The sequence below is a fragment of the Cucumis sativus genome, chromosome 3, assembly GCF_000004075.3.
Source record: "Cucumis sativus cultivar 9930 chromosome 3, Cucumber_9930_V3, whole genome shotgun sequence".
Lineage (NCBI taxonomy): Eukaryota > Viridiplantae > Streptophyta > Magnoliopsida > Cucurbitales > Cucurbitaceae > Cucumis > Cucumis sativus.
This window is the reverse complement of record NC_026657.2, coordinates 1598760-1621714: the sequence shown is the minus strand read 5'-3', so window position 1 is coordinate 1621714 and position 22955 is coordinate 1598760. Positions and strand designations below refer to the sequence as shown.

At 32.6% G+C, this 22955-nt stretch overlaps 3 protein-coding genes across 9 annotated transcripts; 1 reads left to right on the top strand and 2 right to left on the bottom strand.

The window, feature by feature from the left end:
* Positions 1-3121: 3121 nt before the first annotated feature.
* LOC101214587 (vacuolar protein sorting-associated protein 55 homolog) lies at positions 3122-6966 on the bottom strand. Of its 3 annotated transcripts, XM_031883588.1 has the most exons (6): positions 6652-6880; positions 5594-5644; positions 5357-5489; positions 5211-5250; positions 3831-3915; positions 3122-3665 (listed from the first exon to the last, which is right to left on the bottom strand). In XM_031883588.1, exons 3-6 carry the CDS (start codon positions 5453-5455, stop codon positions 3473-3475), a joined length of 417 nt encoding a protein of 138 aa, XP_031739448.1. In that variant the 5' UTR covers positions 5456-5489; positions 5594-5644; positions 6652-6880; the 3' UTR covers positions 3122-3472. The 3 variants fall into 3 exon arrangements, with proteins under 3 accessions (XP_031739448.1, XP_004150170.1, XP_031739449.1); XM_004150122.3 differs by lacking the exon at positions 5594-5644 and having other exon boundaries at positions 6652-6966; XM_031883589.1 differs by lacking the exons at positions 5594-5644; positions 6652-6880 and having other exon boundaries at positions 5357-5508.
* Positions 6967-9054: 2088 nt separating this feature from the next.
* Positions 9055-14643, top strand: LOC101214832 (probable methyltransferase PMT14). Its single transcript, XM_004150123.3, has 7 exons — positions 9055-9374; positions 10191-10855; positions 11078-11288; positions 11811-12093; positions 12680-13066; positions 13665-13742; positions 14074-14643. Exons 2-7 carry the CDS (start codon positions 10217-10219, stop codon positions 14318-14320), a joined length of 1845 nt encoding a protein of 614 aa, XP_004150171.1. The 5' UTR covers positions 9055-9374; positions 10191-10216; the 3' UTR covers positions 14321-14643.
* A 2920-nt stretch (positions 14644-17563) lies between these two features.
* LOC101215069 (two-component response regulator-like APRR2) lies at positions 17564-22955 on the bottom strand. Of its 5 annotated transcripts, none has more exons than XM_031882748.1 (12): positions 22742-22955; positions 21835-22047; positions 21289-21368; positions 21067-21133; positions 20942-20988; positions 20779-20856; positions 20145-20690; positions 19888-20028; positions 19401-19676; positions 19209-19277; positions 19042-19122; positions 17564-18310 (listed from the first exon to the last, which is right to left on the bottom strand). In XM_031882748.1, the coding sequence occupies exons 2-12, from the start codon at positions 21962-21964 to the stop codon at positions 18143-18145; spliced, it is 1683 nt and encodes a 560-aa protein (XP_031738608.1). In that variant the 5' UTR covers positions 21965-22047; positions 22742-22955; the 3' UTR covers positions 17564-18142. The 5 variants fall into 5 exon arrangements, with proteins under 5 accessions (XP_031738608.1, XP_031738610.1, XP_011650360.1 ...); XM_031882750.1 differs by having other exon boundaries at positions 19042-19119; positions 22742-22954; XM_011652058.2 differs by having other exon boundaries at positions 19401-19673; positions 22742-22949.

Sequence of the window (22955 nt, the reverse complement as noted above, 5' to 3'; positions counted from 1 at the left end):
GAAGGAGAGAGAACAAATGAAAAAAGAGAGAATATGATTCATTAAACCGATTAAGATTTAAAATAATTAAAAAAATATTTGAAGTATATATATAATAATAACGACCTTTAAACATATTGAGCAAAATGGAAAAGGACTACAATTGACCGGCTAAAGTCTAATCAATTACATTTATTTCTAAGAATTCAGCAACTAAAAAAAGCTTTTTTTCTTAGAAAAGATCACAACATATTTGTCCATTTTCACATCTAATTTTCATATGCCGTTAAATTCTACTAGAAGTTTTGAAATACATATTTTCCTTTTTAAGAAAATATATGTATATTATAACGTGTGACAAAATTCAAGAGTATTATTTTATAACGTAACCACAGACAACATCTAATACACAACATATGCTTTGAAGATTGTAGATAGAAATTTCCACTCGAAATCAAATTAAATCTTCACAAGAAAAATAGGTGACAAGTGGATACAAATTTTTCAAAAACAAAAATAAAAAGGAGATTTTGTCTAAAATAATAGGTTCATGGAGTTTGAGTTTAAATGTGTATTTAATAGACAACTTGAATTCTATTTGTTATTTTCTGATTAATTACAAACCCAAAAATACTCTAATTACGGTAATACTATTTATGAAATTTGTTATCAAAATTTGAAAAGCTAATATTTTTATGTTTTAACTTTGAATTTTTAAAAATACCATTTGTCTTGTTATAAACAATTATTATTATTTTTTAAAATATAGAATATGTACTATGCGAAGTGTTATAAATTATACAATATATTAAATATATATATATAAGTATTTTTTAAATATAACATAATCAATCAAAATATTTACAAATTTTAACATAATTTCATTATTATATTATTATAGAAGTTTGTCAATATCTATCATTAATAGAATTTAAAAATTATCATAATATCATGTTCTATTAATATAGAAGTCTATCAATATTATAGTTTAAAATTTTGTCATATTATGTAAATATTTACAACCGATTTACAATAATTTTTTCACTATATTTTTTAAAAATATAAGTTATATTTGAAAAAATAATAATAAAAGTTTGTTATTAACTAAATATTAGGGAATAATTATAGTTTATGTTTACGAGTATATAGTATCAAACACATTGTTTTTTTTTTTGTTTTTTCTTTCACTTTTAATATTTTTTCTTTCATTTATTAATTTTTTTTCATGAGAACGTTAAGCAATATATTAGAAAAGATGACTAATTCGTTTGGCACAAAAGAAATGAAGAAGAAGAGAGGTGGATTAATTTGTTTGGAAAAAGAAGAGATATGATGATTAATTTGGAGAGAAAATAAATAAATGAGGAAAGAGAATAAGTAATAAATGAAGGATGAGAATGATTATATTAGAAAATAAATGGATTAAGTTAGAATAAGAGGGATTAAGAGTATTATTTTCCCTCCCTTTCATGTATGTACCGAACAAGGAAATGACTAAGATAGTTATTTTCTTTCGTTTCCTTTTCTTCCCCCAATCGACCACTTAAATACGCTTACTTTCTGCCACATGTGCCCCCACTTAGTACATCCACTCTACACATCCCTACAAAATTTAACAATTATTTTCTTTTACATTGTACTTTTTTCTTTTCTTTCAAATTTTTAACTTTTACCTTTCTACATCATGAACTTCAAAATATCTATACAGTCACGAAACATTTTCAAAAAAGTTGGTCATTTTGTTTTTTTGTGTTACTATCTTACATGTGATTAAATCATTTTTGGTTAATGTTTGTTCTAAAAGTGTACATATTTGAAGCCACATCAGAAATAGATCAAACTAAACTAAAACTAAAAGGTTGAGAAATAGAATAGATATTTCAAAAGTAAATAAACGAAACCATGTTGAAATATTTAATGTCGTATTAAAATTTTTATTTTAGTGAAAAAAGAAAAGAAAGGAATGGATTGTATGTCACTTTATGATTAGCCAGTTTTACAATATTGAGTGTAAGTAAGATAAATCTTTCTTACCATTGTAGGATCAATTTGCGCGCCCATTTTCTTATAAAATAATAATTTTAAAAAGAAAAGTTTTTCCAATCAAAATGGCAAGACTCTTTCAATGCGTCCTTAGAAGCATTGGACGTCTGGTCGAGAAATGGGCGTTGAGATACTCTCTCGACGGTGAAATTTCGCCCTAACTCCAAACAGTCGTTTGACTGCATCGAGAGTTTCATTCGCTTTTGCCACACCAATAGTTATGGCATCTCTCCACAGTGCGTCCAGAGTTGTACAGTTTTTTAAGGAATTCTTTTGTTATTGTTATTAATATTATTATTATTTTCTTAGTTTTTCATAATCTCTCTTCAAATATTGTTTTTCTCTATAGCCATTTATTTTTCAGGTATTTTCTTTTACATTCATTAAACCCAAAAAAAAAAAAAAAAAAAAAAAAACTCTCTTTTTTCCCTTCTTACATGAGATAAATCTTGATCTTTTCTTCAAAAAAACAATTCTACTGATTGTTAGAGACAAAATGTGGGAGGTTTCTTACTCTTTTTTTTTCTTTTTCTTTTTAATGTGAATACCTAAGATTAGAGGAATTATTTTTAATGATTTAAAGTGATAAGAGTTTCTTTTTCACTTTAGATTCACGTAAAAGTAATAATAGATTTTTCTTGAAAAAATTTGGATTTAGTTTAGATTTTTTTTTGCATGATTTGATTTAGAACCAAATGAAATTGAAATTTGAATCTCTTTATTTTCATCTCTTCCCTATTTTTATTATTCCTTGACATATAGAGATACTTTTTTGTTTTATTTCATGCACATCATGGTGTTATTGTGATGTCTTTCAATAGGAGATATGATCACATATACAAAAATAATAATTTACTGAGATTTGAGGTAAGATCAAATCTAAATTCCAAGTTGAAAATGAATGATTGTAAATAAATAATGAAAGATCATTTTCCAGATTTAATTTAATATCAAATCTAAATTTCATCCTTTTTCTTTTCTTTCTTAGAACATGGAACCTCTTGACTAGATGCTCCATTTTATTTCTTTAAAAAAGAAAAAGTTTCCTAAATAGAAGAAAGACTCATTACACTGAAGAAAATAGAAAATAATCAACAAATTTAACACAATAAATACAATCACTATATTAACAGACAACAAAATAATCAGCAGTACTGCAATTTCATTTCAAGCGCATGAAGTGAAACCAGTCACATTTCACATCTAGTTCAATGCCCATACCTTTCCAAATATACAAATACACTTTTCTTTTTCATCTCAATTTTGGTGTAAGAACAAATCTTCAAATACAACAAACCAACAAACAACAAATGAAGAAATATATAGTGAAAAATAATCTTCACCAAACATGTGCAGATGTGAGAGGTGATGTTCAGACAAGAATGAACAAAGCTCGAAGCCTCACCTGATGGAGATAGGCACAGCTTCATTGCCATGGAGATGGAGTATCTCAAAACATAGAGTAGTCGTCGTCTTCGCTCATCCCCATGAAACACAAAATGGCAACCACAAATACTACGAATGACGAGAGGTCCATTGCCATTGCCCCCCAGCCAATGATCCCAGCATGCTTCAGAATAACGGGGATGGCAATGCTTCCTACAGTCGAAGCTCCGGTCAAGAATTTTGTCGCATTGATCCAGCTGTCTCGATGATAATGATATGTGGGGAGAAGGGTAAGAGAACGTGAATTTTATGAATACAAAAGCTTGTTTCGGATAATCTTACAATATCTTAAAAGTACTGTTTTCAAATGTCAACTGATTGAAAAATACTTATCAAATGGGTTGCAGAGGCAAAAGTCTAACCTATCGTTAGAATCAGTATACAGCGAAGAACTATCTGACCCCGCAAAGAATAATAAAGGCATGGGGAGAAGCACATACATTATCACTGCAAAGAATGATGCCGTGAAATTAGTCAAGAAAAATACATCTTCTGACCTGGATTATGGCATAATGGAGAAAAATATATGTTATACATATACATAGCATCCACATATGTTCAACACATTTCATTCAGGTTGGGTTTTGAATCAAAACATGATTATTCTTTCCACTTTATTGTACCTAAAGAAAAAAGACGAAGAAAGAAGATAAATCTACATTCATATTGAAGAAAGAAGCCAACAGGCAACAACCAGTGAGAATAAGGGGACCACGGAATGAAAAGACATCATGTCATAATCAGTATGCACACCACAAATAGCTACAACCTTTACAAACTTCATTGGAATTACTGATAAGTCACAATCAAATGACCACAAAAACTCGACCCTGGAAGCTCATCAAACCTAGGCTGCCATGGCTACAATCTCTATAAAATTTGTGGTAACGACAATCAAATGGTATGATCATTTTGATTATAACTTTTAGCCTCCATAAATAATCAGTCTTAAAATTTATTGACATGAAACCAAAGTAGTATAAAAGATAGGAAATCGTTTTGTGATAAAAGAAAGAGACAGGGAAATAAAATGAATTGTTCTTTGGTTATCATTCCACCTTTCAACCATCTGGACAAGAGGCTGATTGTATAAAGAACGATTCAAAACCCTTACTCTTTCATCATGCAAGTCATGTCCAGTAAAAATGCTAGAAAGAGAGTTTCTCATCAAGTGGAGCATAATAGAGATTAGAAGGCATTTCTTGTTCTATCTAGCGATGTAATTTAATAGAAGAAACAAAGCTTATTATTAAAAGATTATGCATGTAAGCAGATGTTAAGTGGATGGAAAACATCCACACCACAGTGCTGGCAGAAACAAAGAAAATAATCAGTATGGTATGGCGTTCATAAAATATGATATGAAAAAAAAACCAAAACAAAAAACTTAGGCCAGTAACAATTTTGTTTTTGGTTTTTGAGTTTTAAAAATTAAGCTTACAGACATTACTTTCACTTGCAAGTTTCTTCTTTTCTTATCTACTTCTTACCAATGTTATAAAAAAACAAGCCAAAATTTGAAAACTAAAAAAATATAGATTTTAACAACTTGTTTCTGTTATTGGAATTTGGCTAAGAATTCAACCTTTGTACTTAAGTAAGACCAATCATTGTAAGAAATGGGAGGAAGATTTTTAAAAACCAAAAACGAAATGGTAACAAAATGGAGCCTTAGCAGCAGAGAAATTTTCATATTGTAAAAGCACTAAGAAAAGAGTCCAGGAGAAAATTTAGTTATGTACCACTTAGCATTGGCCACCAATTATTGTACAAGGCACATGCCTGCCATAAAACATGATAAATGAGACAACAAAAATGACTTTTAAAGCCAAGAATTGCAAAGATGTTGTTCAAAGAATCAAAAGTTTCCAAAGAGAATTCTACTGACCAATATCTGCATCACAATTCCTCCAGAAACCAAAATTGCTAAGAATGCCACCTTGCCCATACCCAGACAGGCCTGCAAAGAAGCTGGTAAGTCTGCCATTTGGTTGGATAACTCACCTCATGCAGGTCAAAGGCTACAAAAAAGAACTCCACGTGAGAAATCTACAGGAGGATGAGAGGTAGGCAAAAACCAAAGTTGTTCATCCGAAGTAAATCTGTTTTATAAATAAATTGGTACTTTTGAGTTATATAATTCTTCAATGAGTGGCATTGTTACACAAACACCCATCTACAAAAGGACAAGATAAAATTAGCAGAAGGGACTTGAAATTTTTTATATTTACGCCCAATGTGGCAAAAGTTTCCAGCTTCAAATGCAACACCAAAATCACCAGACCAATCTAGTGAATATAAATATGGTTTGTGAACATTTACAACAAAAAAACCTGCGTTTTCTTAAATAATAATAAAGGAAAGAATATATTGATATTCTTAGAAATCTAAAATGCTTCATGAACTTTTGAGTTAACTCCTCCCATAAGAATTCAACTCAACTGCACTATCATTAATCTTTTATTTTTCATACACGTGAGAGTCCAAGCTAGCTTACGCACATCTCGAATAAACTCACAAGAAAACATACTTTATCCTACAACATTTAGGTGTCAAGAAAACCGGTAAGATATTAACAAATAAGCAGGTGCCATCATGAAACAATATCCTTAAACTTAACACAATGATGCCACAGAATTCCTGTAGGATTCTTCATTGAGATAAATTGTTGCTCGAACACCCATATTTAAGTGACATTGTAAAACTAGCAAAATGGAGTAAAAAATGGGATAACTTTCACCAATAACCAATATGAAAAAACATTTCCAACTTCAAATTGAATCCTAAAAATCACCAAAACCAATATGGTAAAGATGAATGCGATGTATGAACATTCATAAGTGAATTGCTAGCATTGTTAAAAAACAACAAAGTAAATAAGAGATTGGTACTCTTAGCAATCTAAAAGATTACGTGCGTGAACAACGAAATTCGAAATAACTTCTCCCATAAGAACAAATACTGTTACTTCTCAACCGTACGGGGTGGAGGATTCTCAATCTCAACCCTTTTTTCTAACAAACGTCAATAATTTTAAGCAGTGGCAGAGAAAGTATATCCAAATTTCAGCACTAGGGTTTCGTAACAGTAAAATCAAGTGCTTTTGCAGACGAATGCTATCCGGAATATTCTCCCAGAAAACGCGATTAAGAAGCAAAGAAATTACGAAAAAAAAAAGGTTACCTTCTGATGGGGATTCGTGAAGAAATTCTCTCGTTTCTCCGACTCGCAGTCCAATTCCGATCACGGGCGGCGGCGTATCAGCCCCACTATTATTGGTATTTTTTTCAGACTAACTTTCTTGGTAGAAATCAGATGAAGACAAAAAAACCAACTAAGGTGATCGTAAAATTGTAACTTTGTAAGAAAACGATCGTGGGTCATCTCGATAATGCGACAAGTTTGGAAATTGTTAATCTTACCATCCTTTTGGAGTATGAATCTCTTGTCCACACACACTTAATTGTGTGATTCATTCTAATTGGAATACGAACCATACTTAGTATTACTAATCACAAGATCTCACTTTATTCTCTATTTCAGCAAAAAAAAAATTAGTTTTCGTTTAGTTTCGTTGGGGTGATATTTCTAAGTTTGTAATAGTCGGGTCGAGGTTTTTGTTTTCTATTTCTCTTAATAATGAGTCGATAAAAAAAGCATATAACAATACTATTACATCTTAGCTCATCATTCATGCACAAAAACATTATGTTAATAAAATTTGGATAGAAGATTTTTGGTGGTTGGTGTCCTAACCATTTATATTTATATAAGTTTTTTTTTATAGTACAAATGAACACCAAAGAAAAACAAGCTAAACAACTTTTAAAGAATAAATTATAACTTTATAAAAAGAATGTTTTAAATGATAAAATCATCCAAAATATTTGATAAATATAACAAAATTTTATAATCTATCATATTTTTTTTTCATAATATAAAAAAGGTTGAGATAATTGATGGAGGTATATACTATTTATGTCCATAAAGTAAAATCTATTAAATATTATGTGATGAAATGTATAAGTTTTTGACAAATTTTCAATAATAATTAATTTGATTTAATTGAGTTGGATAGTAGAATGGTTTGAAAAGATATTTATGGAAATGCCCATTTCCATTGGGAGCTATTTGTATTTGTCACCATAATTATTTATTTGAAAATAAGCATGGATGATGGGACCGTATTTATGACGTAGTAAATGCTTGCTACCAATAGGCTTTTAGAAAAAGCATTCTCATGTGTCGGTTAACTGTTTTTCTTTTTTCATTTATTCATTTTAATATTTTTTCTTTTTCAATAATTATCAAATAAAAATTAAGTCTCAATTGCTACTCTAATTTTATTTAATAATTCAATTTTATCCTTCAAAATTTTTATCATCAATTTTTCAAAATAACTTAGGGATGATCATGGTTGTATTGTTCGTTGTTCGGACTCATTTGTGAATAATCCATCCAATTGTATAAGTCACCTACTTAATTTGCAATAAGTATAATTACTAGTTTAATTTTGTTGTTTATTCACCTACTCAAGCTATGTACGAATGTTTTCTGGTCTGTCTTTTACTCCTATTCATAATAGTACACGTGAGACTCTTGATTTCCTTGTTGAGTATCATCTATTATTCACTTACCCTTTATTTATAAAGTTGTTTTTTTTTTAACTTAAATGTTAGTAAACAATAAAATAAATTAATATATGGTACATTGCACGTTAACCATTAATTTAATAAGTACATTAAACTTTTAAATATATCCCAAAAGCATTTATTTATGGTTAGTTCAAAAACAATGTAGATAGATTTCAACATTATACCATGGGAGATAGCATATATCCTAGCATAGAATTCAACTCATGTTGACAAGTATAGTAGGATATAATCATATCATTGCTAAAAAGAAAGTTCAAAAGAATGTAGGAAAAAAATTCTTACCTTCAATTTAATTACATTCCAAACAAACATTATCTAAAAAATGAAACTTTACATTATTATTAATTTTTAAGTATTAATTATCACTTAAATTTACATTTCAATAACTTTTTATAGATAAATTATGATAAGCGACAAAACTTTTAAAAATATTTATAAATATAACAAAAAATATCACAACCTGTGATAGACCAACTTAGAATGCTACTATAAACTCATGTAGTTAGTAGTCTACCTTGATTTAAGTGCTTCATAGTAAATAGATTAAAATATTTTGTTAAGTTTTGTAAATATTTTGATTTATATTGTTATATTTAAAATAAATTCGATTTTTTAAGTCGTTCACTGTAAATTTAAAAAAAAAAGTGAGAAAAGCAATATTTATATTTAAAGAAGTATATATTATATAAGAAAAGAATTTATTTGAAGGAAATATTAACAATATATAGAGACCCCAATAGAAAACATTCCATTGGACAATAAAAAAAACAATGGTTGGTTTGAGAAAAACCAACTAAAAAAAATAAGAAAAGTGGAAATAATTTGACTAAATCAAAATTATTATTATTATTATTTATTGAACAGATAATATGGGAATTTAATGGGAAAGAAAAAAAAGAGGAAATAACACGAGTCTTAATTCTTGAGTTCTCGTTAATCATAGATCTCTACAAGCAATTTCTGTCGGCGGATTGAGATTTGAATTATTTTTCCGATTCAGATTTAAATCCTCCATTTCTTCACAATATAAAGTTACTTTTCTTTTCTATTTTAATGCATCGTTCTCACTGATTCTTCAATCCCACTGTCAAGCACAAACTCTCTCTCTCTCTCTCTCTCTCTCTCTCTTTCCAGCTCAGTGGGGGCAATTTGGAAAGCTCGCCGGAGCTTCGTCGGAGATCGACGGAGATACCCTTTTGAAGTAATTATCATTTTGGTTGTGTAGTTTCAAGATCCTTCATACTTGGGCAGGTTCAAGTTTATTGATTCATTAGATCTTAGTTACTGTTTTCTCTTTCCTTAATTCTTCTCGATGCAATCATTTGAGCATTTTTTTAGCTTCATTTCACAATTTTCTTACTGGGTTTTGTATTTTTCTTCATTATGATGATCTTTGGTTAAATGGGTTTGATTCTGTATAGACATTGTATGTGATGAAATGGACGAAACTTGGAATTTGTAGTGAAATTTGTTAGGAGAAAGCATGTCTGATTTAGTGGACCCATTTCAAGTATAAATTTCGACCGGAGTTGTTAGCTTTGTACTGTTGTGTACAAAAATGTTGTTCGATCTGATTATTTTTTAAAGTTTGTTTGAGTTTTCCTGAATCTGATTATGACAGAGGTAAAAAGAAATTGAAGGGAAAAGTGAATCTGTCGTAACTTTTCTTGGAGAATGTCGAGTTTTAGACATCCTTTTATGAATAGATATGTATTGATTTGCTAGAAATGACAATGAATCAATGACCGTAATGTTACGTTGGTAACTTTCATTTATAGTTTTCATTTCTACTTATTCTAGTATCCAACTTGTAAATGATGGCATTCTGTCTGTGTGTTATAGTTTCATTATTTCTTCCACCTCTAATTTCTGGATTTTTGATAATTCTGATCTGACAACTATTGCCTATTCTGATCTTGAAATACCTAGCAAAGTGAAAATTATATATCTCATGTTGATTCGTGATTCCCATGAATTTTCTATTTTGGCTATATGTGAACATAATACAAATTATAATAGCATGTACTCCAAGTCCATGCTTCTAACAGTTAGATAAAATTGTTGCAGATTTAAAAGATCTGTCAAATTTAATAATGGGCTCGAAGCATAATTTGCCGGCCAACAGAAACCGAGGTCCGATATCTCTATTTGCTGTGATTGGTTTATGCCTTTTCTTTTACATTTTGGGAGCATGGCAGAGAAGTGGATTTGGGAAAGGAGATAGCATAGCAATGGAAATTACCAGGCTATCAAATTGCAACACTGTTAAAGACTTGAACTTTGAGACTCATCACAGTATCGAGATTGTTGAATCTACTGAACCAAAAGCAAAGGTGTTCAAACCATGCGACAAAAAGTTCACAGATTATACACCTTGTCAGGAACAAGACCGAGCTATGAGATTCCCAAGGGAGAGTATGATATACAGGGAAAGGCATTGTCCTGCAGTAGATGAAAAGTTGCACTGCCTCATTCCAGCTCCCAAAGGTTATATGACTCCGTTTCCCTGGCCGAAAGGCCGTGACTATGTTCATTATGCCAATGTTCCATATAAGAGCTTGACAGTTGAGAAGGCAAATCAGCATTGGGTCGAGTTTCAGGGCAATGTATTTAAGTTTCCTGGTGGTGGAACAATGTTTCCTCAAGGAGCTGATGCATATATTGATGAACTAGCATCAGTTATTCCAATTGCGGATGGTTCCATTAGAACAGCTCTGGATACTGGTTGTGGGGTATGTTTCTGACAAAAACTAATGAACTATCTTCCTGTATGAAAGTGTCAATAGAATGGTTGAGAACGTAATAATTGTGTATTATTCTATTAATGTTCAACAACTTTTTACACTGTTTTGGAGCACTCCATTTTTATTTCTTGACCTGCCGCTGAACTTGTTTTTAGACAGTAGATCTTAAATAATATTGTTGTCACTCTAATGACACCAAATCTGGCTCAGGTTGCTAGCTGGGGTGCATATTTATTCAAGAGAAATGTATTAGCCATATCGTTTGCACCGAGGGACAATCACGAAGCACAGATACAGTTTGCACTAGAGCGTGGTGTGCCTGCTTTTATTGGTGTGTTGGGTAGTATACGCCTACCATTTCCATCTAGATCTTTTGATATGGCTCAGTGTTCAAGATGCCTCATACCATGGACTTCAAATGGTTAGTATCTGGAGCGGTAAAACTCCTTGATATCTTGTTTTAAATTATATTTTTTGTAGGAAAAAATATAAAAAAGTGCAAAAAAATGTTAAGACAAGGCATCCTTCCATTCCGAAGAGCCAATGGAACTTAGAAGGAAGGGGGGAGAGAACTTCAAAACCGTCGGACAAGAACCATCATTTAGATGCATCAAAAGAAAAAAAAGATCAACAATAGTGAAAGAAAGGGTATCGTTACTAGTTTTACATAAATTCTATAGATCCTCTCTAGCCAAAGAACCTAGGAGGCAGCGATTATAGGTTCGATACATAAAATTGTCCTTTCTTTAAAAAGTTTACCTAAACCCACGGTAGAAAGAGTTTTAAGCCTCATTTAGATGACACCAAAATTGTACCTAACATGAAATTTAGAGAACTTTAGATGGCCATAATTATATTATGATTTCCATATCCTAATATAATTATTAAGTTTACATTGATCTAAACATTAATCCATCTCTAAGCTATGGACTTGTGGATACAGAGGGTATGTATCTGATGGAAGTTGACAGAGTCCTCAGACCTGGTGGCTATTGGATCCTATCTGGCCCTCCAATCAACTGGAAGACCTATTACCAGACATGGAAACGTTCAAAGGAGGATCTAAATGCAGAGCAGAAGAAAATCGAACAGCTAGCTGAGCAGCTTTGCTGGGAGAAAAAATATGAGAAGGGAGATATTGCTATCTGGAAGAAAAAGGAAAATGACAAATCCTGCAAAAGGAAGAAAGCTGCAAATTTATGTGAAGCAAATGATGAAGATGTCTGGTGAGTTTGTGTAGAAAACACTCTTCTGATCTTATGCATATTGTTTAATCTTTGTTATTGCTACAAGCTAAATAAATTACTTAGTGCATTGTTATAGTAATCATCTGTCATTATTCTGCCCTATAATTTTTCTTTCCAAAGGAAGGAAATAAGTATCGTGGCGTTTTCATTATCTTGCTTCTAAGCTTCAACTTTCGGCCTATTGATTTAGTCTGAAAACTTTGAAGTGACCCAAGATCAAATTATATCTGATCTCTAGACTAGATGGCATAGCGGATGGTCAAAGAAGTCATCTTATTTTCCTTGTTCAATTTGAAAAATTATGACTATATCTATTTAGCGAACAGAATCCTTTTATGTTTAGAAATGCTTGATTTGATTGGAGATTGATAATTTTTGAGAAATACCGTTTGGTATTGAATCCAACTCAATCTAATCAAAATAGTATCTTATCAAAAAAAATCTAATCAAAACAGCTGAGAAATACAAGATTTTAAAGTCAATACTTGAGTGAGTACTTTTCTAATTATGACCCTCGTTTTTTCATTCTCTTGCTCTCCTTCTCTTCTTGAATTATATTGTACAGGTACCAGAAAATGGAGACATGCGTCACCCCTTTTCCTGATGTAACAAGTGATGACGAAGTAGCAGGAGGGAAATTGAAGAAGTTCCCAGCACGGCTTTTTGCCGTACCTCCCAGAATATCCAGTGGTCTAATTCCAGATGTTACAGTTGAATCTTTTGAAGAGGACAACAAAATTTGGAAAAAGCATGTTACTGCTTACAGGAGGATAAATAACTTGATTGGCAGCCCACGATATAGGAATGTGATGGATATGAATGCAAACCTCGGGGGATTTGCAGCTGCAGTTCACTCAAAAAATTCTTGGGTGATGAATGTTGTGCCTACGATTTCCAAGAACACTCTAGGAGCCATTTACGAGAGAGGTCTTGTTGGCATGTATCATGATTGGTATGTTTTCTTCCTCTATCTCTTTCCTCTTCCAGTTAAAGCCATGTGATTGATTTTAGATTTTTGTATTTCTAAAGCAAGTTTATGAAACTAAATCGTATCAGTAGAAATTTAAAAGGAAACACAACATAGCTGTAAGTGGAACTATATTGACATGTTGAGTAATTTGGTTGCCTGATTTTTAGGCCTTCTGTCTCAGAAAAATAATCTTGTTTCACTGACATTCACTTTGATATATGAAGTTAGCTAGTTCTTAATCCGCATGTATTACATGAGATCTCTAAGATTTTTTTTGGACTACTTTAAGGAAGGAGTACATAAATTCACCAAAAATGTATGGGAGTAATTTTAAAATTGCTAACATCACTTCTTCAAGATCACTTAAAATCATCTTCTTAACATTCAAAATCAGTTTTAATTGTATGAAAACTGTATTTAAAAGAGTGAAACCAAACATAACCTGAGAGTGATCTAAAACTTTAAAAAAAGTGAATGTCAAAATCACTCCCAAACATGATTGAAGAGTGAACAGAATTAAAAATTTGTTGTCAAATAAGTTGATTGCCTTTAGTCTTAACTTGATCTTTCTTTTGTCAAGGTGTGAGGGCTTCTCTACTTACCCGAGGACATACGACTTCATTCATGGGAATGGTGTATTTGACCTGTACGAGAACAAGTAAGTATCTTAATCTTCTTCTTCATCTATACGTATACTTCAACTTTTCCGGGAAACAGAATAGGCTTATTCAAGTTCCATGAATAATCGAAGTATATTAATAAGGAAAATTGCATAAGCCACCCTGAATTGTTGAGTTGTTAAAATCACACCTTCAATCTATAAAGTTGATCAATCACCCCTGAGCTTATGAAATTTTTGAATTAAGTCCTATAGAAAATATTGAGATCATACTAAAGTCACTAAATATATCATAATCAATCTTAAGCTTTTAGATCTAAGGGTGATATCACAATCTCTAATTGCTTTCCACCTCTGAAACGATAAATAGTTGCAATCTTGAGGACATACTTCTAGAGATGGACCGTATTTTGAGGCCAGAGGGAATCGTCATCCTCCGAGACGGAGTGGACGTCATGAATAAGGTGAAGAAGTTAGCTGCAGGTATGAGATGGGATGTGAAATTAATGGATCATGAGGATGGTCCTCTTGTACCAGAAAAGATAATGGTTGCTGTTAAACAGTACTGGGTTGTAAGCAACCCACCACATAACCGCACTTCTTCAAGTGATGAATAGATGTGATTAGAGAGAGCAACAAATGCTAGATTCTTAGCAGCTTCTCAAAAGGAACTTTTTGTCTTTTTAGACTTTGATTCATGTACTGTAAGCTAGTGTTATTGGTAAAATAGAGAGAAAAGCTTGTAAAATTCTACTGAAGCAAAGAAAAACTGAGATTGATGACAAGGAGAATAGTAGGCAGGTTATGTAATCTCATCTGCCTGTGTATTTTGGTCAAGGATACTGAAGTGATCATTACTGGTACATGTAAGAAACTGAGATGCAATATTGATGATTCATAATTTATTATCAAAATGGTTCTTATTTATTCACCACGAAAATAGGCTCTCAAATTTTCTTTTCGCAAATTTGTCAAATTCATGCATTCAGTGAAGAAATCGAACTTCTAATGTCAAGATTGAGCTATGTTTATATTGTGCTATTGAAAGACATTTTTCTTTCCCTAACCTATGTGTTCTAGAGGTAAGTTGTTTTTGATCTCTTTAGATTATTCACACCCATGTACAAACATGCTAGAATCTACACGGTTTGACGCTTATATTCACTCAATCCAAAAGACACAAGTTTGAATCTCTCTATTTCATATGCCGAGCTAAGCAAAAAAAGAGAAAGACTATGGTTAAATCAAATTTAGTCAGTGAACTTTGAGATCAAAACTTTTGAAACTATAAATTCAGTCTCGGTGAGTTTTGCTATTTTTTTATATGATAATATTAAATTTATCTTTACCTAACAATTTAAGTTTTAAAGTCAATTCATGATTTGACATGATATCATATAATTATCGCTTAAGTTTTTTTATCAATAGATCATTTAACATAAATCAAATCAACATTTTTAGAAGTTTAGCGACCAAATAGACACATACCTTAAAGTTCAACTACTAAACTTATAATTTAGCCTAAAAAGAATCTTACATGTTGCTATCATCTTTATGGCCGAGATGTTTAACAGTTCAATTGAAAGATAAATGCAAATCATCTTAATTGAGCAACAGAAATATATACATTAGCTTTGTCATTGCCCTGATCTGATGTTCAAACTTCAAACACATTTAAAATATTTCAACCTACAGTTATACAAACTTTAAATCCTCTGTTACAAAGAGTAGTGTTGATGATATATATTTGAGGTGGTAACTTGTTATAATTTTCGAGCAAATTGACAAGTATTGGGATTATCATGCTTAAACAATAAATAAGGTGCAATCTTTGAGCAACCAAAAAGCACTGCATGCTTAGTTCACTTACCTTAAATAATTTCTTGTGAGCATAATTTTAGGTCTTACAAACTTAGAATGTTACAAGGTAGTTTGTATGGTTTGGTAAGACTTCATAAATAGTGCTTATAATTCAATAAATCCTAGTGACTAAATTCTCAAATTATGATAGCCAAATTTACGATCGAACCAAATTTATTGTGGATTGTCCAATACCAGACCCAAAGCTCATGGGTGGGCCAAAACCCATAAAGTATAGGAAGGAGGCATAAAAGAGTGTGTGTTGCAAATGAAAAATGTAAAAAAAAGTTGCCTCTAGACTAACACTGTGCAACCTCGATTGTCAGAAACGTCTCTAATATTGCTCGGATTACATATAACTAGAGATAAGTGTTAGAGGAAAGACTCATATATAGACCATTGCATTATCCTAAAAGGAAGAGTAAGTAACGTTCCAAAAGAAAGTATTAGTCTTAAATTTTTGTGAGCTTAGTTGAACTATACATTCCCTATACTAATATAAACACCAACCACACCGAAACAAAATCTCTAACGCAAGTCAGCTTGGAACAACTCAAAACCAAATAAAAAAGAGGCGGATGAGAGGTCAAGTCCACCGGAGATCCACAACTAATACCCAACACAAACAAGATCAAAGCCCAAACTTAACAATTAATATAGTACATGTTCAAAGGAAAACTTGTACTCATTGAAAGTGTGGTTTAGTCTAATGTATCCATGAAAAGTAAATCTATTCTTGTATGTATGTTTTTATCTTGTACTTCTACATATAATTAGTTGAGCTAGGACCCTGACAAATTTAGAGTTGGACTTTGCTCTTAAAACTAAGTGGGACAACCCTTCTATGTTTCATAAATGCTCTATTATCAACAATTTTCATCTAGGACAACTTGTGTAGCCTTATTACAATTAATTCAAACACATACTTGGTCAAGTCATTTTTATCATTTATATACCTTATAATAATGGCCAATGACTAAGTTCCAATTCATTACTTACATGAATAAGTGTGACAATAATAATAATAATAGCGTGAGTTGCAAAAATCAATGAAAGTGGATGTGAGGTGATAGTTGTAATTATATATATTCTAAAACTTTCAACGGTAAAAATTAAACCTTTAAATTCATCTAAGTGTTAAAATTGGACTCTAAAATTTACCATAGCGGTAAAATTTAAACCTCTACATGATAGAAACTGAACCCTCAAACTTGCTTTTTTTTGCAGTCGGCCCAAAACAGTCTCCCTTATTGAATATGTTGGAAATCAAGTAGAAATGTTCATAAACTTAAAACCAAAGAGAATGTTTAAACATCAAATTAAAATAGAAGGTTAAAACAAAAACAGGTTAAATCCAACCAAAAAATGAATAATTGTATGAACACTTGCCAAACTTTAAATACATAAATAAAAGTATGTGCCTCCCCCAAAATGTAATTAAATATATTATTAGTTTACTACTCTCTACAACTTCAAAAAAAAAAAAAAAAAAAATGGTGTGAACTTAAAAGAACTTAAAAGTTAGAGTTAATACGTCGGAGTGAAGATGTTTTTGTTCTAAATGCAAAGTTTATGTTTAAGGTGGAGAGTTATTTCTTTAAGAATTGAAAGAGGAAGAGTTAAAGATTAAAATTTCACCATAAATGTACGAATTTTGATGGTGAACACAGCTGAAGTTGATGTGGTTAAATTATGTTAACATGGATGAAGTCGAAAAGTTGAACACTAAAATATTTCACTGCTAACATTAAAAAGTAATTTTCGAAGCACAGTTCAGGTACTAGTTTTAAGTGGAAGAAAAATCCAAACTTTTAACCATTTAGTGAATAACAAATGCTTTATGTTAATTCAGTAATGCTAAGTAAATGTTTTTAAGTTCAAACATTTGATTTATGTACATAACGTTGTTCATCTTCTTCCTAAATCATTCAGTCCATGGCAATTATAATCTGTACTGTTCAAGTTTTTATGGTTTTCTAAGCTAAAAAAAAATCTGGACAAACAGAAAAAGACAGTTCCTTTGGAAAATTTATTATCCTAAGGAAACAACAGCATAGGTACCAAAAATTCAGTCATTTTTACATTATTGAACAAAGACTCAAAATCATGGTCCCATCACAAAACAACATATCACCATTATCATCTGATCTTCTCCCTCTCCTCAAAAAAAAGAAAAAAGAAAAAAAATCTAATGAATTCAATTATTACATCTTCCACTAACGCCAACACTCACCAACCCACCACTACCTCCTTTTTCTGCTATCTTCACGACCACACCTCAAAATTGTGGTATCAAAGTCACCTACGTGGCTCTTCCTCCACCGTCCATTCTGTTCTCCATCTGACTATTGTCAAAAGGACAGTACATCACAGCTCCCACGTGAGCCTGCACGTGCCACCATTGGTTTTAGGCTCCACTTGTCTCTTCTCTCTTTCTTTTTTACATATCAGATGATGAAAAATCAGATGGTCCAAATCAGCTGCTACAGACAGTGGAAGAGCCCACAAGCCAATTGGATTTTTCTTCTGATATTCTTTATGAACATGATGGGACCCTCACTGAGTTCTTTGAAGGACTTTCATTGGATCAGTTGAGAGCCGTTGATGTGAGAAGGAACGGTTGAGATGCCTTGTTTTGAGAGCTCTGATAGTACACTTTCTGTTGAAGGTGGCTTTAACCCCAATGGCAATGGTAACCATGGCTTGCTGATTGCCTCTTTCACCACTTTGTCAATTTCTTCATCAGCCTGTATCAACAAAAACAAAAACTTTCAGCATTTCTCATACTGATATTTCCTTTCACGCCCTTGTATCGATGTCGTTTAACAGAGTTCTCGAGAATTGACCTCTCTTGAGTCGTATTCACGTGAATATATATAATCATGGAAAGAATAGTTTAGGAGATAACATTAGAGACAATTTAGAGTCTTTAAAATATTCAAACAAGTGGATAGAAGGTAATGTGAGTTAAGAAAAGTCTCAATCAACAGATTTGATTCTCATCCCGTCAATTTGTTTCTCTTTCTATTTCAATTAGAGGGAAAAAAAAAATCTCAAATGATGTAGCCACCCTTTTGTACATTTGTATTATGCCAAAAATAAGCTTCCTTTTTTTGACATGATTGAGTTTATAAGCATTAAAGTTACTTTGTGCTTGTAAGATAATAGTGGTGTTTTATTTCCAAGTTTGGAAACTCTGGTATTTATGCTTTGCATTTAGATTGCCTACCGAAATATGTTTCAAAAGCATTTGTAAAAGTTGGTGTGACTTAAGATGAACAAATCTATAAACAGTGTTGAGCTCTCAGAGGTATCTGGTTTAAGACAACTAATAAACGTATAAAGCATAGGCTTGAATTTTCAGTTCCAACACTATATGAACAACAAATTTTTTAGCAAAAAGTGAGATCATGTTGACCAACAAAACTTAAAAAAGAGAGTACGACAAAGAGGTCGAATAAGATCAATGTTGTATTACCAGTTGAAGTTCGACAGGACTGAATGCAATGCTGTAGCTTTTATCATACGGATCGACGTTTTCAAATCCTGAAATATGCTGCTGATTCAAGAAAAACAAATGAGCTTATCAAATAAAACTAATAATCAACAAGTAAATGTTGAATATGCAAATAAAGCTGTACCCACTTGAGGATGAGAAGAGAGAGGGCTATGAGGAGGTGGTGTCACAGGGCAACCCCATGTATCGGCATGCATCTAAAAGCATGATTACATGTTCAGGAAGTTAAAAACTGCTCAAAATTCCTATAAAATTTTTCTGATCATGTGTTCAAGCTTTTTTTTTTCTTTTTTCTTTTTTCTATATAGTAGGAATGTTACCCCGGGATATGACTTCCACGGCCAAATTTCTGGTGGTCGCCATGGTGGATAGCCGGGTGGTACCCACATTTGGACACCAGGCGAGGGGCAAGCCATATGACCCCACGGCGGGTAGATAGGAGCAACTGGCATTATATGATTTGAATGATAGGGAGGGGGGAAGGCCATCACAGGTCTTTGTGGATAGTAGTTCTTCCTCATTGGATCCTTTGAATGAGACCAACTCCCATCTTCTTCTTTTGGCAAGATGTGTCTCTTATGCATACGATACTTCTGCTAGAGAACAAACAATAAGTATCGGGAGTCGAGTTCTATTTTAATAGTTTCAACTACAAATCCATGCTCTTTTCTTTAAGATAACAATGCTGAATCTAATGAAGTACATTATTTCAAAAATGTTTACTTTGGAAAAACTGAAACTTCTAGCAGAGAGGTCTATGCACAAATGTTATAATTAAGCATAAACAAGAGCATAAATGGAAACTACCTGAAGGTGACTTGCTACATTATGCCTTGTCAAGCCTTCAACTTTCATCAGCTCCAGAATTCGAGAAGGAATTGCTTGATTCACTCCTAGTTGTTCCACTGCCTGTACAAATTTTCGGTGCAGTTCAGGCGTCCAGTCTACCTGATCCCGACAAACAACAAGAATGCAGACGTTCAAAGAACATTCCAAGAAAATGATTTAGATTCAATTGAAATCAAGTATATATATACTTCTGAGTTTAAGTTAAGGATAAATACCTTCAGCTTCTTCCTACTAATTTTTGTCCCACAAGGATTACTGAGACCACATGGTATGCTCTTGTTTTTCTCGGAACTGCTAATATTGTCTTGATCATGTGTATCAAGATCAATGTTACTCGCAGCCCCAGAACCATCAGCAGAGTTCTCTTCCTCTTTTATTGCTTCTTGGTCAGGTAACTGAGAGTTCTCCACTTGAGAAGTACCTTCAACAAGTGAATTTATACAAGTAGTTTCGACGGATTTAGACTCCCCATCTTGCTCCCCACACTCTTTCTCAAGCGAACTGTTCAATTGATCCTGGCAGTCACCATCGTCGACCAGTCGCATTCCATGCTTCTGCTGAGGAGTTGAAGGAGCTGGATACTTATCACTTCCTTCCAGTAGTTCATGATTGTTGTCATCATCGCTATTCAATATTTCTAAATTCTTTTGGACTTGATTCTCGTTTTCACTGTTTTCTAATTCTAGATGCAGCATGGAGACAACGGATTCTTTAATAGGCTTTAGAGAATTGGGGAAGGCGCTACCGCCTGCATTGAATGCCTGCTTAGGATTAACAGATCAGAAAAATTTAAAGCACTCTTCACTGATGTTAATAGCTTTGAAAATCGTTGCCACAATCAAAACAGACCTTATGAACAACATGTTGCCAAATATTCCTCAATTTGTCATCAGAGAGCGGTTTCTGAAGGAACTCCATCGCACCAAGCTAAAAATAGGCCATCACAAACTCTTAATATCAAGGTTAAATTTTAGTAACAAGCCAGAATCACTTAAAGTTCAAGTAGATTTACCGCTATGCACTTCATCATCGTGCTTAGGCAATGAATATTTGAAATCACTGCTCAAAATTGAAACTCTTACATTAGGAGTCGCAAAATAGTAGGCAATGAACATAGTTTAGTAGAAATAAACATACTAATGGTAGGCAAGTCCTTGGCAGCTTCAAGAAACTTAAAATTTCCTTCATGGTTGCTTGTCGTTACCTGTGATCAAGTTCGTCATGCCATTAGAAAAGTACTAATACCTTATTAACTAAAGAAATTCTATAAATCAGTGCCGTGGTGATCCACCCAATCGGAGCACTTCTGAAACATATTCCATTAAACTTTAGATATTTTGATCAGTTGTCAACCATTACCTCCACAATGGCGACATGAAAAGTTTCAGGTTTGCTTGAAATGGCTGACAATGCATCATTCTCATTGCAGTACGTCACAACTGTAATGAATATGTCAAAGGTTTCAGATACATGCACAAACATATATAGATGAAAAGATCTCGCTTGCAGAATGAAAAATGGCACTGCAATTCGAGTAGCTAATTTTTTTCATTATATTTCCCAAGGTAACAGTTTCATGTCTGACAAAATCCAACTTACTATTTAGAGCAATGGTTTTGGCATGAATTACTTGATTAGCACTGTTGCTCTTCTTAAAGTATGATTGATCTTTAAAATGTTCTCTTCCATCAAGTACCAAAACAACCAAATTTACCAAACATAAAAGGGAGAGAAGAGAGACAGAAAAAAAGAAAGAAAAGAGCTTTAGTGGAAATGTGGGTCAAGACTGAAGACAGAAAAACACCAAATCAAGCAACTCAAGTGGTAAGGTGGTTTGGCAATAACACTTCCAAATGGGAAAGATTTTTATAAGAAGAACAAAGATGAGGGGAAGCGTTTTCTTACCAACATACTCCATTTCCTCAAGCTTTGTTTTTATCTCAGCGGCAGAACTGGTGTCTCCATCAAGGAGGAGAACTCTAAGCCCCTTTGGAAAATCTTTCCACCCATGTAAATCATTAGCAGTGCAAACCATAGCTCGTTGCGCATCGTTTCTCGAATCACTGAAAAGTGTTGTAGATCACTGCTTTTCAGCACCAAATCAACTCTCAGCAACCTCTGCAAAACCCACAAATAGTTCAAATGACATTTCACCATTATCTCTCCCATAATCTCAACAATTCCAATCCATACAAGTAACCAAATATCATTTGAATCCATATATTTATTCACAAAAAAACTCACAATAGATGTATAAAAAATATGGAGATCTGGCAGGGAAAACATATCAAATACACAAGATATCAAAAGTGTGGTGCAGTCTTTGAAAAGTGATCCAAAACAACTTGTTGGAACAATAAGGATCATATCATCTGCCATTGAACTGAGCTTCAAATTAAGCAAAGAGACACAACTGGTTGACTAACTGATCTAAACTTTGACTCAGCAACAACTAAGAGAAACAAAACAAGAGCTGAAAGTAGAGAAAGAGATCTCAAATTAAAACCATTCATTCTTACACTAGAGTAAGCCATTTCTCCATAAGAATGGAGTAAGATCTCCAGAAAAATAAGGAGAACAAACAATAAAATCATCCATTAAACAGAAAAGGAAATGGAAAGAGAACAAAAGGTTGTTCCTCTCATCTGAGTGAAGCAAAGACAAAGCAAGAAGAAAAGAACAGAGCTAAAAACTCAAATCCCAACTCTTCCATGCAAATTACAAGAACTTAGACCCATAAAAACTCCATTTCTCCCAAAAAAAATGAGGCTATGAAACAACATTACAACTGATAAGGTATAACTTTAACTACCTTCAGAGAGAGAAACAGTGGCTCTTGTCTTTTGAAACAGAGCCCTTCTTCAAAATTCCAATAAGAGAGCAAAAGAGAGAAAGAAAGCGAGGGATTTTATTTCAACAGCGGGTTCTGAAGGTTGTGTCAATGAGCACAGCCTCCCCAGCTTCAATATAATGTCACGGACCACAGAATATGCAAAAGGCTTCAACTATTAAAAGGTCAAAATTGC

What these genes read in the sequence shown, in the direction of transcription:
- LOC101214587 (XM_004150122.3), bottom strand. Translation starts at nt 5,455, where the DNA reads ATGGCAGACTTACCAGCTTCTTTGCAGGCCTGTCTGGGTATGGGCAAG. An exon ending in GAATTGTGATGCAGATATTG is followed by an intron (nt 5,251 to 5,356) that starts GTCAGTAGAATT and finishes GTTTTATGGCAG; the next exon opens with GCATGTGCCTTGTACAATAA. An exon ending in TTGGTGGCCAATGCTAAGTG is followed by an intron (nt 3,916 to 5,210) that starts GTACATAACTAA and finishes CATTCTTTGCAG; the next exon opens with TGATAATGTATGTGCTTCTC.
- LOC101215069 (XM_031882748.1), bottom strand. Translation starts at nt 21,964, where the DNA reads ATGGTTTGCACTGCTAATGATTTACATGGGTGGAAAGATTTTCCAAAG. An exon ending in TTCATGTCGCCATTGTGGAG is followed by an intron (nt 21,134 to 21,288) that starts GTAATGGTTGAC and finishes ACTTGATCACAG; the next exon opens with GTAACGACAAGCAACCATGA. An exon ending in ATGTAGCAAGTCACCTTCAG is followed by an intron (nt 19,677 to 19,887) that starts GTAGTTTCCATT and finishes TTTGTTCTCTAG; the next exon opens with CAGAAGTATCGTATGCATAA.
- LOC101214832 (XM_004150123.3), top strand. Translation starts at nt 10,217, where the DNA reads ATGGGCTCGAAGCATAATTTGCCGGCCAACAGAAACCGAGGTCCGATA. An exon ending in CATACCATGGACTTCAAATG is followed by an intron (nt 11,289 to 11,810) that starts GTTAGTATCTGG and finishes TTGTGGATACAG; the next exon opens with AGGGTATGTATCTGATGGAA. An exon ending in GTTGGCATGTATCATGATTG is followed by an intron (nt 13,067 to 13,664) that starts GTATGTTTTCTT and finishes TCTTTTGTCAAG; the next exon opens with GTGTGAGGGCTTCTCTACTT.